Source organism: Oxyura jamaicensis, chromosome 4 (assembly GCF_011077185.1).
Source record: "Oxyura jamaicensis isolate SHBP4307 breed ruddy duck chromosome 4, BPBGC_Ojam_1.0, whole genome shotgun sequence".
Lineage (NCBI taxonomy): Eukaryota > Metazoa > Chordata > Aves > Anseriformes > Anatidae > Oxyura > Oxyura jamaicensis.
This window is the reverse complement of record NC_048896.1, coordinates 47,787,525-47,803,868: the sequence shown is the minus strand read 5'-3', so window position 1 is coordinate 47,803,868 and position 16,344 is coordinate 47,787,525. Positions and strand designations below refer to the sequence as shown.

Here is a 16,344-nt window from a genome sequence, read left to right as displayed (position 1 = left end):
GACTGACTTACAGCAGGGTCCTTAGTGCAGCAAGAGAATGGCACACCACAGCGCTCTCGACTTGCATTGGAATCTGTGCAATTGAAGTAAATATTAAGGTTCCAGTCATCAGCTCCAAAAGCCCCACAACACTGCCACTAGAAAAAAAGAAAGGAGAGCTGCTTGACTTTCAGTAAAAACAAGTTTCAGCATTAATAATTGTCGTCGTCAGTTTTCCTCTAGTTTTCTGTAAAGAATCTGAGATTCCTTCTTGTTTCATCAGAGCTGTATTTTTTTAAAGACCATTTCAAACCTCTAAGTTGTTCCAAAATTACCCTGGGGTTAAAGTTGTGTTCATACCCTGTAGTGCTGCTCTTTGGAGAGAAAAGCATGGAACAAGCTGATAAGCCAAAAAGCACCGAGTTGCACAATCCTACAAGCTCAGACCCCAGGTACAGCCAAGAGTGTGACATTCTGCCCAGTTTGATGGGCCCTGGGTTCTCAGCAAAACTAGTCAGCACCAAGTGCTGCACTAGTACAGCTACTCCATTTGCCAGTTTGGAGGAATCTTTGTCAGGCCATACACACGACAGCACGAATTCAGTGTTTACTGCACATCACAGATTACGCAAGTAACACTTCGTTGTGGTTTAACCCAGCAGGAAGCTAAACACCACGCAGCCGTTCACTTACTGAAGGTAAGCAGAATCCTTCAAAAAGTGTAAATACTCCAAATGGCAGACTCAGTCTTTTGTGAAACATGCTGAATGTACAAAGAATGGACCGGAGATCAGTGGAGCACTGACAGTTTACAGCACTCAAGAATCTAGCGCAATAAACCCATCTATGCCAGCTAAATAACAATAAAAATAATTAATAAATCAAGCTAACAGCACTTTCAAGTGCTGGAATGGAAATTCTCTCTCTGTGGATGTAACAGGTCCCTCTAATACCAGAAGCATACTGTCTTCATCTTATCTCTACTAGCTGAAAAAGTGGCTTGCTCTCCAGACTCACGCTGTTCCCGACTTAACTATCAGGAGTGCTAATCCCGTTAGGAGAGCAGGTTTTATCTAGTGCCAGCCTGCTGCAAAATTGGATTGCAGCCTTTTAGTTGCATACGCATGTACCAGTGCTTTCAGATTGCGTTGACCCCAGACCTTCTCGAAACCGGAAAATATTCAAAGCAGTGCAGGGATCCACATCCTGTTACTCAGTCCCTTTTCCCCCAGGGGATACAGAAGCAAATAAAACATCGAATAATTTATTTGCAGAATATATAAAAATCAGAAATATGACGATTTCAACCAACACTTAACAGTGTAGCTACACAGGGCCAAACTCAGAGTGAAGTTCATAAACACGTTCCATAAGAAAGTACTAGAGTAGGAACGTACTGGCAAAACCACCTGCATGTAAAAGCCAGTGAACCTGCACAAGCGTGTGCATCTCTGGCTTCACTCTTCCTTCTCCCCCAGGTGCAGGTGGGGCATCATTTAGAGATTTCTTCCCAGAACTTTGAGTTGCCCACTTCATTAGGCTAACTGCATTAAGTCTTCGTAAAGACAAAGAACCTTGTAGTTTCACTCAGATCAGCCAAGCATCTCTGCCACTCTGCAGTGTGGTGTGTGTGGCACCTCTCATGTTGCTAAAACACCACCATCATCATCACAGAACTGAATGTATGTCACCTGCCATGCCACCTAAAATACCTTTTTAGATACATACAGAATTTGCTCCAACAACCTGAACACAAGTCTCTGATGGTAGCTACTCAATCTGACACACTGACTCTGAAAAGCTTCATGAATAAATCAGCCCAGCTCTCCAACTTAATAGTTTTGAATTATACACCAACAAATAAGCCACTTCTCACAGGTGCTGTGGGTACGTACAAGTTCTGTAAAGATAACAAGGATTATATGCTAGAATATTTCTGTTGTTTCTTGAAGAGACCAAACAGATGGGAAGTAAAAAGAGAGAGAGAGAGAGAGAGAGAACATATTTATTTAAAGCAAGCAAGAAAAAATAAACATAGTCCAACTTACATATTCCTGCGTAAAGTCTATGAGGTTTTGTAAATCAATGTCATCTCGGTATGCTCTGATGTTGTTGTTTATAAAGAAATAAAGCTGGTCCTTGATCCAGTCTTTGAAAACAAATGCTAGAACACCAGCAGTGAGCTCCAAGAAGAAAATAATTCCAAGAAACACAGAAAACTACGAAGAAAAAGAAAGAGGTTTAAATTATTTTGCCTTCTGGCCAAAAATCTATTTTTCAAGGCTCTCAATTGTATCTGGTGGTAGGGCTTTGTTTCAGTGCAAGCTCAAGCTATTCCTGCACACAATACATTTTAAATTTAAAATACACCATTTTTAATTAGAGCTATAGTACAGTACTCTTAATTCTATTCTAGCAAATAATAAAAATGCCAATGAATTCAAACTTTGGCACCCAGAGCAGGACATTTCACTGGAATTTCCAAAGAGGCCCAAGAGAGTTCACTGTAAATTTCAACACAGATGGCCACCTGCCAGGGCTCTCTGAAAACTCATCTTAAATTTCTGTGTAGGCACTCCCATTTCCAAATGCAAAGAACAAACAATAAAGCCAATGAAATGCTTTCTGAGTGACTATTTCCTTAGACTTCCTCACTGGTAAAGCTTTGCCTAAGCGGGTAAAGCAAAAAGAAATTGGTAACAGCAGAAATTAATTAATGATTAAGTCAGAGAGGAATGTCTATGGAATGACTCACATCCACATTAAAACCAAATGAGGCTGTGATGATTAATGCAAATGCAATGGATGCCAAAGGCATTACTAATGATCTGCCACTTTCTCTATGCATCTCCACTGAGCCTACAGTGTTTTAAACACACAGGGGTCCTCATATACTGGAAGTCCATCTCTTTTGCAGCTGCCTCTTTAAGTTTCTTTTTGATATGCTCTCTGTGTTTGTTCAGATGCATTTTTAATTTCTCCATCAGCTGCCGTATAGGAAGCTATTTCTGGTACAGCAGATGGGTTCATTTTAGGCAAGCTGAGAGAAGCAAGGCAGGAGAAAAAAAATGTTACAATAGCTTTTCTTCCTTTTTTTTTTTTTTTTTTTTTTTTTTTTTTACACAAGAGCAAGCTAGATTTATCCCAAGCTGCTTTAAAAATGCCTCAAGAACCGTAACTGTCAACTGCCTCCTCCTGCAATACAATGTGTTTGTGGGGGCCAAATCAGTCACTTGAAGGCAGTTGTTTCACTGGAACCCTTTTTGTGTATATTAGCAGTTAATGGTTATGAAAACAAATACTGTCCAGGCTGTGCCCAGCTCTGGAAGCTGGGATAGTGAAGGAAAGAATCATGAATGTATAATAAATCTTCAATTGACATTCAGCGATGAGGCCTTTCTGCATGAGCTAAGCAGTACGGAGCTGAGGATATCAGCAAGCAGCCCCTTCCTAACAGTCCTATCTCCTCTGTACCACGAGGGTACAGCACAGCAGCTAGCACATGGATCACCTTCAGTGGGGTATTTACATTCCTTCTGTTTCACTGAGGGTTGGTTACGGACTCAGAGTTCAACATGCAGATTCCTAGCAGAAATTTCTCTTGTAACAACAGGAAGGCAGAATGTTAGGCTATATCCATACGAACAGCTGTAGTTCTGTGTTAAGATTCTTACCATCAATATTTCTAAACACTTAAACAAAAACAACAGTAAGCAGCGAAGAAGAAGAGCTGTGAAGTATTAACAGTTAAATAAGAGATTCAGAGAGCAGTACTCTCATCAGTAGCACATCCCACCCCCCAAGAGGCTTTTTAAGACCTTTACACAGCTAAGCAGGAATACAGAACGTGACTTAAGCAACTAGTGAATGCCACAGTTGCAAAGGCTACTTACAAATTTGAGAAGAAAGGTATTTTCTCGCAAAGCTCCAATGCATCCTGCAAATCCCAATATGAACATAACTCCTCCTACCACGAGGAAGAGCCAAACTGGATCAAAGCCTCCCAGGTCGGTGATGGAGGAGATGTTGGACAGCACTCCCTGGGAAAGAAACAATGCCAAGGTGTAACAGATGCGTTCAAACTTTCTGTTGTACAAATTCAGCTTGCATTTTTCCTTTTTAAAAAGGTAGAGGCATACAACAAACAAATGTTCTTCAGTACAGCAAGAAAACACAGTAAGATCTTTGCATTCAATAAAGAGATGAGAAGGGTGAGTAAGTACAGCATTTCTGAATCAACATGTGGAATAAAAAACAAAACGTGCTTCTACAGTCTTCTGCAAAAAACCCACAGGGCATTTCGCTGCATCTGTAGCCATAAGAATTAGTCTGCCAGAAAGTAAGAATAGACATTTGAATAAAATTTAACTCAATTTTATTACCCATGGGGAGGTATCATATACGTTGTTTATGTAAGCACACAGTTACAAATGTTCTGATAGAAAAAGCAGTCAACAGCAAGAACATCTTGAATTTAGCATTTAGGCTCACTACATACAAATGACAGAAATTAGAAGTGAGCTCCTAGGTTAACTGCAGCATTTTGCAGCAACAAATTTTGACGAGCTAGATTAAAACTTCAGTCATCTACACGTCAAAAAGTCATTATATAAGTAAAGTATGGCTACTGACTCATCAATTAGCAGGAAGAAAAATTCAAATTAGTGTTAAGTCTCTTAGAAGGACAGAAGGCAGTTCAAGGACTTGTCTTAGGAGGTGGTTTGCACTAGCTTAGGTTATACCTATCATATGGTAGATTACATATGCTCTGTTTTAGGTATGACAGTCAGTCAGCATGGTCTGATTGTAATGCCATTGCCTCCTCAGAAATGGAGCTTGGGTTGTGATGCCAATAGTCCCAAGGAACTATTTTATTTTTCTGAACACATTTTAGCCAGAGTTTGGCTGATGTTGAACAGATGGGTCACGTCAAGGAGCAAACACAAAGTTTTCGTTATTCCAGTGAGCTTGCACAGAACAGTTACAACTTCCCAAAGCCTTTTGGCAGAAAAAAAAGCTGAAGTATCACTATTTCTTCATTCAACTCCCTGGTGCCATAGGTCGATGCAAAGCACGCTGCTGTAGTGGACGTTTCTCCACGTATTCTCTCAAAGAAGCCTGAACCCACGCAGAGTGCTTTGGACTACTTTTCTCTCTGTTAACTCCTGAATGAGCTGTGGTTTGAAAAGCAACAACACAAACCTTCTCCTCTACAGCTCTGTATCTGCAGATTTATTCTCAAGTACTTTGTCCTTTTTCTTTTTCCTGTTCATACTCCCTTTGCTTCTTTGAAAGGCTCCCAGAGCAGCTATAGTTCTGAAGGATGTTATCATAGCATCATTTCCAAAAGTCATTAGTAACATTGTTAACAGCTAACAACTGTGGCTTTGGATTTGTGATATTTTTTTATACTCAATTTGGACCACCCATAGCATGTAAATAGTGATACACCCGGTATCTCTAATGAAGCACTCCACAGTCTGCAACCATTTCCATAATTTCCCACGCAAAACTGACAGTGAGTAAATAGCAAATGAAGGCTGTCTTTTTTTATTTTATTTCTGAAGACCACGATAGACTGGAAAAAATAGGCACCTGCATTTCTCCCATGCACACAGCAAGGAGTCTTGGAAAAGGCCAGCATGCTAGAAGATAAAAATAGAGCACAACCTAACCCTACATTACAAACAACAAACCTCTCTACCTCCTCCTACAGGTAGCTACTGCCTGACAGAGGGACACAAAAAGAATCACATTCACACTTTACTCCAATCTCATATATAGCATTAGTGTTATTTTCATTCATTACATAGACAAAAATAGACACAAGGCATAACATAACACAACGCTGCTCAGAGGCAGTATGCAAGCAGACCAGTTGGCATGGCCCCTTTTCTAAGCAGCTAGTGATGAGGTGGTACAAGCCAGGCTGAACTCAACTTTTATCAGTCATTAACACTAAATCAACTTGTGCAGAAGTTTTCCACTACTGTTGCTTCATTACATATGCCACAGAAAAGAAATCAAAGGCATAACTTCCTGGTTAAGAATAACAAACATTAAGCAGTATAATCTAACACACAAACCTCCAAAAAAGGCACAGCCTTGGACATATGCAAGTCAGGAGACACAAGCTCGGCCCCAGGGAAAAGGTCTGCTGTAATGACTTCTAACCAAGTTTCAAAGTGCTCTCTGTGTTTTCTCTTCTCATAAGATGAGAAGAAATTATGCCTTAAGCAAAAACTACTATTCATTTCTTTCAACGTTAGCTCATTTTGTGAATTAATGCACTATAATGTGGCAGAATGTGAAAACAGCCACTGGAGAAAGGATGTTGCCTTTGTATTGCAATTATTTTACTTCAAAAAATCCAGAAGGACAAGCAGTCATTTAAGCCTCTCTTCGTAAGACACTTTGTCTTTCTTAAAAACCAGCAAATTAGTATGTCCAATCAAGTTCTTTCCATATGAAAGTAGAATTCAAATCAAAGATGAAATCCAAGTGAAATTCAGCTCACACTTGTAGACACTGCTCTTAGAGAAGCTAGTCTTGATATAAAGAAGTGTTAGTAAAAAGAAATAGCCCGCTTTGTATTGTCACACTCAATGATGACCAAATTTAGCAAACCAGTTGTATTTATATTCCCTTTCTGATCACGCCCTTTCCCACCTGACTTGATTTTCTATCACTGCCAGGCTCTTGCCACCCTGGCATGCCACAAGTGGCCAGTACCCTGGCAAAAGTCACTCATCACATCTGTGGTCTCCTCCCAGCTCTGACTCCTCAGGATGCTCTCATCTGACAAGCACTGAAGGAGAACAATGTGAGCTTTATCTGCTGTTGTTTGCTGTCCTTGGAGAGCACCTTTATGTGCATCTTTTGCTAGTCTGCATATGGCAATCATAAACCTAGCCTGGATAAACCCCAAGTAATACATCCTGACAGCACAAAGCATATACCGCGTAATTCCCGTTTGTACTGTGTGCTCTCTGCATATGAATTCCAAGTTATCAGTATTCTGGAGAGACACCTCAGGATATACAGTCTTCAGAGAGGCTTTGGCAATAAAACAATAGCTAGCAGCAGGAATGACAAACACAGATAATGCTCTGTGGTTACAGCTAGACATGCACAGAGGTAGTCTGATAGAAGATTGCTGCTTACTGCTGAAATACAGTTCTGTAATCTTCCAGATTTGCTTTTTTTTTCTGGACACTTACACGTAAGCTCTCCAAAGAGAAACAGCAGTGCAATACTTTAAAGAAAAGTGTATTTTGCTCCAAGCAGCAGGGCAACAACTGAGGAACATTATTTCATTTTATACTGCTAAACAGAACTGAACGTACACTCCTATAGGCGCATGCTTTTCCTATCCTGCAGGTTCCTGTAATGCCTTTTACCACAGCATTCAGGCTTTTGTTGTTGTTATGGCTGACTTCTGGGCAAAGTCTGGCAGAGATGCACAGTGATCTCGTAGTGGCCAATTCTGTCTTTATCCCATCTTCAGCCTACGGATCATTCTTGTAACAGATGATGATTGTTTGACACCTCATCTCTTGCAGGGATGCAATTCCTAAACAGACCACCTGTAAATCCTTTAAAGTTGGGCTTTCTACAAATACAAAAGATTTTTCTCAGCATCACTACTGCAGTAGTCCAATCTTTACTGCTAAACAGTTGCAATTACTGCTAATATTTCAGCATCCAAATAAAGGAAATATTTTCTTCTTAAACCTATATTCATAATTCAGAGGTATGGTCATGTTTCTGGGCACTTTCTTGGTGGTTTAGACATAAGCATGGCAGTAAACACCATGCAAAGCTACATTCTGTTACTTTCCTTCTCACTGTGGCATCAATCCAGGGCTCTGCTGTAGCCCCACAAGGGGAACCAGCAGGACATGTTCCCTGGCTGATCTCCAGCTCATCTGCTTGCTCTGTTCCCCCACCCTCAATTGCCTGCTGTACACTCAAGCACCTGGGTTTTTATTTAACTTTTTCATCCACCACAAGTCAAAAATTCGTTTGGGGTTGTGAAGTGAAAAAATCATCATCCATAACTGAGCTAAAATCGGTGATGGTGAAGTTACGAATAAAGTTCCTTTACTTGTGAAGCGGATTTGATTTCAGTCACTAGGATAGCATGAGACAGGAACGCAACAGAAAAGAGCAGTCTCATATTCCTACCACACACCAACTCAGGAGAAAAGCCAAGTGAAACAGCAGGACCTGCCCCTTTCCCCAACAAAGGAGTGGCAGGAGCAGCAGTGGTGGTGCCTTCTGCCACACCAACAAACACCAGCTGACCAAGCCAGGCCTCTCGGAAGATCTTGCAAAACTGCAGTCACCTTCCTAAAGTATGGGAGCACAGGTAGAAAACCATTTTAAGAGATGCCTGAATCCAGTGACAGATTCTCTGTTGTCATGCTGTCTTCCCACGTCCGGAGCCTTCCATCCTACAAGCTGGATCTCACATAGAGTGCACAAGTAACAGATCTACATTAGCATTTCAGGTGAGCTCCTTTAAAGGGACTCCCCACAAGCTATGCTTCCGTTCACATCAGGTAACAGTCTGAGAGCACACAAACTAGGTTACTTACAAATGAAGACGTGCGCCTGGAATATATAATTCATGTTCTCCGACAACGGAAGGCATTCAGCCCATGGGATGGCACTAGAACTAGACTGAAGAAAACAGCAGCACACTGCAGGGCAAGAGAGAATGGCTTCAAGCAGAAGCACTACAGACAGCAGCAGTTTTGGAAAGCTGACCCAGTAATGAAAATTCAAGATATCTGGAGTCAGAGACAACTTAGGAAAATAATTGTTCTAGGGAACAAAGAGGTGATAACACTGTGAAAGTACACTTCAGCCCACCAGGGTGAATGCGAAAGAAGAGGACTCAACAGTCCCCATGAAAAACAACAACGCAGCAGGCTGTTAAAAAGGAGAAACCAACATAAGGAGGATGGGAGAAATCAGAGGAAACAACAACAAAAAAAGGACAGAAAAAAAGTCATTAAACTGCTGCAGAATTCCACTTCTGGGGTAAAAAAGAAAAAAAAAAAAAAAAAAAGGCAAATGGTCAGAAAAAAAGATTCAGCAATACAAGACCTTCAGAAACATTTCTTCTCTGCAGACCGAGGATTAACCTGCTCCACAAGCTTGTCTGCAGGACTTAAAAACACTGGCAAACAGGAACATATGAGAGTGATGGGAAATAAAAGTATTTCCAAACGTATTATTTTTAAATGGAAAAATATTTGCTTTCCTAGTCATAAAATTCATGCCATTTCTCCATGCTGCACATCTGAATGAGCGTGAGGAACAGAACAATAGCCATTGAAACATGCCAAATTAATTCCACTCCAGAATTTTGTCTTTGCAAGAGAGAAATGAGGTGGGGGATGTTTACAAAACTTATTTCCTTGATTTTTGTTGGTTTTGCATTTCCACAGCAAACAGTAATAGCAGCAGAACTTTATTTTCCAAGCTTCTAATGAAGGAGAATTAACTGTCTTGGCAGGGCAAGGCAGAGCTCAGTATGAAAATGAGTGGCATAAACACATTTGAGATACAGATTTCTGCCTTTTTCAGGATTAATAGTTACAAGATCTTGGAACACTAGCAAACAATTTAAAGGCCTCTTTAGATAATGTACCTTTAGGTACTAAAATTTAAATTAAAGGCAACAGTGAGTATTAATATACCCTCCTGTCCTTCCCAGTCATGTAAAAACCACAGATGCAGTCCTGGGTTAGAAGCAAGAAATATGCTTTGAGTACCCTTCAGCTTGTGAGGACCCACATGACATGAACAGCATTTTGCTGTCAGCAACTGGTTTTTTTTAGAAGAGCTAAATAATGGACATGCATGAGCAACAACTATGGAGCAACTGGTGTATCACTCCCTCTTGATGTTTGCCCCTTACTGAGACGGTAAAAAGCAGCAAGAATTTTTTCTTGAAAAAAAAAAAAAAGAAAAAACACACTGTAGTTTTAATTTCAGGGCAAGGGGGAGACAGATTTTGCCTGACAAACAATGGCTGTTTCTATGTAGAGAATTAGCCTGTCCTAGAGCACCAAAGCAGGTCTCAATTACATGTAAAAGTCCAGCTTAAATCTTGAGATCCAGATCTGGAGCTCCTGCTCACCAAGAAGACTGTGCAGGCACACAGAAGTACCAAACTGGTGCTCCAAATCGCACAGCCCGCCTTCTGAGATGGAGCATTTTCTAGTTATGCTGATTTAATCACGAAAAGCCTTCAAACCATATTTATGCATGTGATTAGCCTCTTCCACTTCTCCCTCCTCCTTTCAGACAACTTTAGAAGGGAACTAAGTCTAATGAACAAATTTTGCAAGGATCTGTACGTTTTTTCCCTACCTTAGCATCTCTACCTTTACAACCTGTTACCTACTGCAGACCCCTAAACTTTTCTCCTAAAAGCTCCCACTCCACAGATGGTCCCATAAGCTGTCAGAAGACAGACGAGCAATTCATCGCTCATTCTCACTGCACTTGCATATAACTCTGCTGCAGGTGGCAGGAGAACCTGGAAGTTTTTTTTCCCAAGTACCTACTGGCATCATACCACAAACACTCTCAATAAGCCTTAAGACCACATAATACAGCCAAGGAGGGAAGTAGGCATTTTGTATGGTTAGTTTATTTTTAAAAAGTCAACAGGAAAAAAAAAAAAAAAAAAAAAAAAAAAAAAAAAGCTTTAAGTGCTTTAAAAAAAGTCAGTGAAACTTTTTTTTTTTTGCTTGTTACTGAGCAAATGTAGCTTAAGTTGCTTGGACTTACCACAAGCTCTTTAGTACATGCTCCTTCTATGCTAACAATGTTCATGCTACTAGTCGGGTGTGGGGGGAAATAAAACCAGCTGCTGTGGAATGCTCTTTTTTTTTTTTTTTTTTAATGGTGCGAGCCCAACAGTAGGGTGCCTGAAAACACTGTGAGACTGTGAGCTATATAGTGCATCCATGTATAGATAGCTTTATTCATGCCCCGAGTTTATTGCCCCCCCCCCAGCTTTCTGTCAGGTTCATGACTCAGAATGCTAATTGCCCAGTTTTTGTTTAGGCCTGGCCGCCTGGCTGTCAGGCCAATTCTGCTGCCTGTTTGACAAATGAGCTCTTTCGCCTCCCTGCAAAGGCAGGTCACGAGACTGTACACTGTGCTTTTTTTCTCTTTTTTCTTTCTTTTTTTCTTTAAAACAAAGTTTAAAGGGGAGAATTCAAGCCAACCTAGCTAAAAGAAACCAGCCACCATATCCACAGATCGACCACAAACAGTTCTTACCCAGCAGCAAATAGGACTTCTGTAAAACGTGGACTACTTCATTACATCCTGCATTTTTAACATGGCCTTGTACACTATCTTTCTATCTTAAAAAAAGATTCTTTGACACAGCAAAAGTATATTCAAGTTGATGGCCAGGATACGGAGCAACACAGCTGGATATAAAGCCAAATGACTCAAGACAGAAATAAAATCCTCTCCACTATCGTATCACCTCACAGTACAGAAGCCCTTCTGAAGATCCAATCCTGCAAAAAACTTACAAATTTATGCTGTACAGTAGAACCATTAAGTTCTAGAATGATAAAGATTTAGTTCACTGGGACAACAGCAGTCTCCACAGAATCACAGAACAGCTGAGGCTGGAAGGGACATCAGCTTGGCAACAGAGGTCCTGGCACTGGGCACTGCTGACAAGAGCCTGGCTCCAGCCTCTTTGCACCCTGAGCCTCCTCTTCTCCAGGCTGAGCAGTCCCAGCTCTCTCAGCTCCCATTTCTTCATTATCTTCATGGCCCTCTGCTGGTTTCTCTCATAGTGGGGAGCCCAGAATAGGACCCAGCACTCCAGGTGTGGCCTCACCAGTGCTGAGTAGAGGGCAGCAATTGTTTGCCTGATGTGAGCCAGGATGCCAGCAGCTAGCTCATGGTCAGCTCGGAGCCCACCAGGATCCACAGGTCCTTTTCTGCAAAGCCAATTTGCTGTCTTACGGTACGCCATTACAACAGACCAGAATGCCCAAGAGACATGCAGCAGGAACAACTCCGCAGGGGCTGTAACTGCTCTGCCCCCCTGTAGCTCCATGAGGCCTGTGGGTATCTGGCACTCAGCCCTGCAGCTTCTGGCCATGTACCGTCCCCCAGAGAGCTGCATGAAGAAAAGGTCCTGAATTGGCTTGCCACAAGGCCATGCTTCCGTTATTCCTGCTACAAAAAAAAAAAAAATCAAGCCTCTCTATGCTCAAGAGCATTGCAGTTCATCTGTACCTATACGGCATTTTGATTGATGCAACCACAAACTGAAGCAGTACACACTAAGCACCACAGGACAACAGTTGGGGAGAGATGATGCTCATTTCCAAGGAAAGACCTTTGCTTTAGAGCAAGAAACAGCATTTTATTTATTCATTTATACATAAAAACCTACCGCATATGGAGCCTGAACTGATGCCTATTAAACTGCAATAGGTTTTATTTGCTTGTCTTAAAAACAACATGACATTTTTTCCCTCTCTCAGGATCTGACTACTGAGAGTTTAAGATGACACGATAACAGATGTCCAGATCTCAAGTAATAACATGAGCTTTAGCTTCTGGTTATTAACAATTATGAACTCAAAGCATTTTTACTTGGAAGTGGGGGCGGTTTCACATACAGAAGATATGTAAAACCTAACAAGCCATCTTTCTGCTTGAACAACCTCAAGCTGTAGGGGTGGTATATTTTAGACTACACAAACTAGACTGTAGCTCATTTCCCTTTACATGCTCATTTATTCTAAACAGGAATCGTTTGTTTTACCACTGGAACGATACAAAAATGTTAAAAACTTGTCTGGGAAGTCACACTGAAATAAAGTACTTCTCTGAGGCTTAAACATAGGTATCATAAGCTCTGTGAGAATAATCATCCAACATGAGCATCATATAGTAGGTAAATATACATGTATACACATACATACACATTATATAGATAAACACAAACTTGCATATATGGGTGTATACAGTGCAAGTTAGTTAATACCCTATTACTAGCCCTGAGAAATACTATTTGTAATTATCAACAACCAAGGCACATGCACAGAGCAATTAGATTTTAAGTCAATAACTCACTTCTGAATCAGCAAAACTTATCTTGAATTCAAGTGGCAAAACTCCAATGTTTCCAATGTGTTGTTTTGTTCTGCTGCAAGCACCAGTTACGCCTGAAGTGAACATCACTTTGGAACTTACTTTGTTTTCCATTAGAAAAGAAAAACATTATGTAACTAAATATCATAGTACCATTGCTATCAACCATGTCGTATTATTTTCAACTCAACTTTTTAAACAAAGAAGAAAAGGAAACTCCTGGCTTTAATTTTAGCTGATATATTATGGCCAAGCTCTTCATTCACTAACCCAGTACATACTGACTTGTTTTGTATATTATGCTTTGATATTTTACCTTCTTCCCAAGTTCTGCAGCAAGCAAGCTAAAAATTAGGCTCTGGTTCACAAGTGGGTTCTCTCTCTCCACCCTTATCTCCCCTTCTTCTCATTTCCAAGTTGATTTTACAGTCTCTAAACAGAAAGCCAGTGGACAACTTCATGTGCACAAGGAAAAACAATGGTTTTGTCTCAGGTTTGGTTTGCTTTTCCTTCAGAGGAACAGCAGCTAGCCTGCCACGTTCAGGCAACGAGGCTGGAGAGGCTCGCTTTCAAGAAGCTGCCCCCTGAGAGGCGCAGGCTCCCTCTCCCTTCCTGGGGCCACGTGCAGCAGGGACGCGCTGCCAACACCGCCTTCAGCAGAGCGATCCAGCGCCTGTGCTGCCGTTTGAGCGTGCACGGGTTGAAATGGTTATTTCATCTGCAAGTGTCAGCCATGATTTCTTGCCAAAGCATTCTCAGGAAAGATGCCAAGGATCTTCCTTTAGGTGAGCCAAGCCAAGGTTTTATTTGACAGAGAAGCTTGATTTTGTTTGAGTAGAAACTGTGTGGACACACAAAATGTGCAGCACACTGCTATTCCAATATTTCATAAGAAAAACAGAAATAAGGTGAGTTTGATGCCACATTCAACTTACCTTTTCATTCCATGCCCACAATCCAATGCCAAGAAATGCTATGCCAAGGAACTAAAGGGAAAAAAAATAAAAAATATCAGAATAGGAACTACAAATTTATTCATATTAACTCATCCTTTATGTTGGATAATCAACTTTACCAGGACTTTGGGAGCTTAGCAAGAGTTTTAAAATATGCATATAGTGGTTTTTTTAATTTATTTATTTTACAACTCAACCAGTAAAACTGAGGGGACTTTTAAGGTTGCACAGCTCATTCAGGGATGTTCTACATACAAATAGTAGATACAATAAAATGTCACTTTTGCAGCATCACACAAATAAGGCTTCTTGGCTTGTCAGACTGCCCCAAGGCAAACTTCACAAGCAAGCAACACATTATTTTGCTGTTGTATTATCCACCACACACACAGAACAACAGTCCTCACACCTCTCACAGACCACTTACTAAGAGAAAGGGACTAAAAGAGAGCCCTAAATATACTTCTATTATCAGTTTTAGCAATATTATCCACAAACACAGAAGGATGTTTAAACATAACACAGGGTTTGGGGAATGGGGGGAGGGGGGGCAGGGGGATTGACTTCACAGGTCTGAAAGAGTAAGAATTTTTAAAAACTAAAGCCAATATTTACTAACCCTTTTCATACTGAACGTTTCTGTATTTCATAAAAGAATGCATGAAGACCGTCTTTCTCCACCAAGGGATTCAAAAGTAGCAAACTCAAAAAAGAAAAGGCCTTCCAACAATGACGGAAAGGGGAATAGTATCTAGGTTTGCTACATCCCTGTATTCTCCACTCCACTGAATAATTTAAGTGTATCATTGCCCTCCAAATACTACAAGATTTCCACACAAAATCCACACAAAGGATCTGTGAAACAAGCAGAAAAGTCAGACTCCATCTCTTGACACCACCACTGTATATTTGGCGTGATACAGTACCAATCATACAGAATACTGAAAAAAACATATACTGGGAGGCTAAGCACATCTCTAAACATCCACCTGTCCAACTTCAATCCCTGGTTTTTAAAACCTAAGTGCTAGCTAAAAAGAAAATTACACACACTAATTTCAGGGCATGTAATTGAATGGTGCTCGAACATCAAACTTGTTTTTCCTTGTGGTTTCTGGACAACACAGCGCACAGATTTATTTTGGCACATAGCACATTTTCTCTTAAGGTCTGCGTAAACAGCTAAGTATCCTAACGATTTTTCTTTGCAAAACAGGACAGAAATGTTTTTCTGTTTAGAAGTGGGAGGAGGCAGGAATATCAACTTTAAAAGCTTTCCCAGAAGTGATTTCACCAGCTTCAAAGCAAGATTCCTTCTTTGTTATCTACACTAATGTTAAGTGGCAATTCTAGCTTCCATACCACAAGAATTTCCATACAGCATAACTCAGCATCAAGGGGATTATCCTCACTGCAATACCCTGAAGTCCCCCAATACCCCTCATACCTCTGTGATACCTTCTGCAAGCATGCTCTGCCTGCCCAACACTACTACACCCCGCCAGCTCACCCAGAAGCACATCTATGCTAACTGGAGTGACACTCTCCTTTTTGACTCGAAGAGTCACGACGGCAAATTTAAACAATACTCCAAGGCAGCAAGGGATCTGTCACAAGCTTGGCTGTATTAAATACAAGGATAATTGAAAATTTTCTTGAATAGAAAAACAGGTCAAGAAAGTCTGCAATTTCAGCACCCTTATTTGTCTATAGAATATAAAAAATTGATTTGAAAGTACAGTCTCCTGTGATACACCACGTGAGCAGGAAAAGGTTATCTTACCTGCATCAGGACTGTTCTTTCTCTGTGGTTGCACAGCTTGCCAGAAGTGTGTATAATCCTTCTGACTGGACTGCTTATTTGAAACTTGACAAGATTAAGCTGCACAAGTTTCCAAATCACTTTCAGACAAATGCAGTTAAGTTCACTTTTTTTTTTTTTCCCCATATCAAGCGCCTTTCCTTCTTTCTTACACAGTCAGAAGTAGCAAGGACGAAGGAACAGGAGTGGGGTATAAGAAAAGTTATTTTTTTAAAAAAAATCCATAAATGCATTTGGAAGTGGCAAATTTTTACTTCTAGAGAGATACAAAACACTATGTTTTGCAAGGAGCTCAATATAGTTTTGAACAGAGTGAGCATAGAAAAATAAAAAAGAATTTGATCAGTGCACTCATACGTAACTTAACAGCCATACACATCAGCTGCAAGTCTGTCTCAGATCTACCAACTTTATTAAATTTAATCCAGTTAA

General features: G+C 40.6%; 1 protein-coding gene across 2 annotated transcripts in view; it reads right to left on the bottom strand.

Moving 5' to 3' along the window:
• Window positions 1–16,344, bottom strand: part of TSPAN5 (tetraspanin 5) — an 83,446-nt gene that overhangs the window by 9,203 nt on the left and 57,899 nt on the right. For both annotated transcript variants that reach the window (XM_035325334.1, XM_035325336.1), the window contains exons 2-5: window positions 14,070–14,120; window positions 3,873–4,019; window positions 2,028–2,198; window positions 12–137 (exon numbers count right to left, since the gene is read on the bottom strand). In XM_035325334.1, the coding sequence (XP_035181225.1) occupies window positions 12–137; window positions 2,028–2,198; window positions 3,873–4,019; window positions 14,070–14,120 (495 nt within the window). The remainder of the gene's footprint in view (window positions 1–11; window positions 138–2,027; window positions 2,199–3,872; window positions 4,020–14,069; window positions 14,121–16,344) is intronic.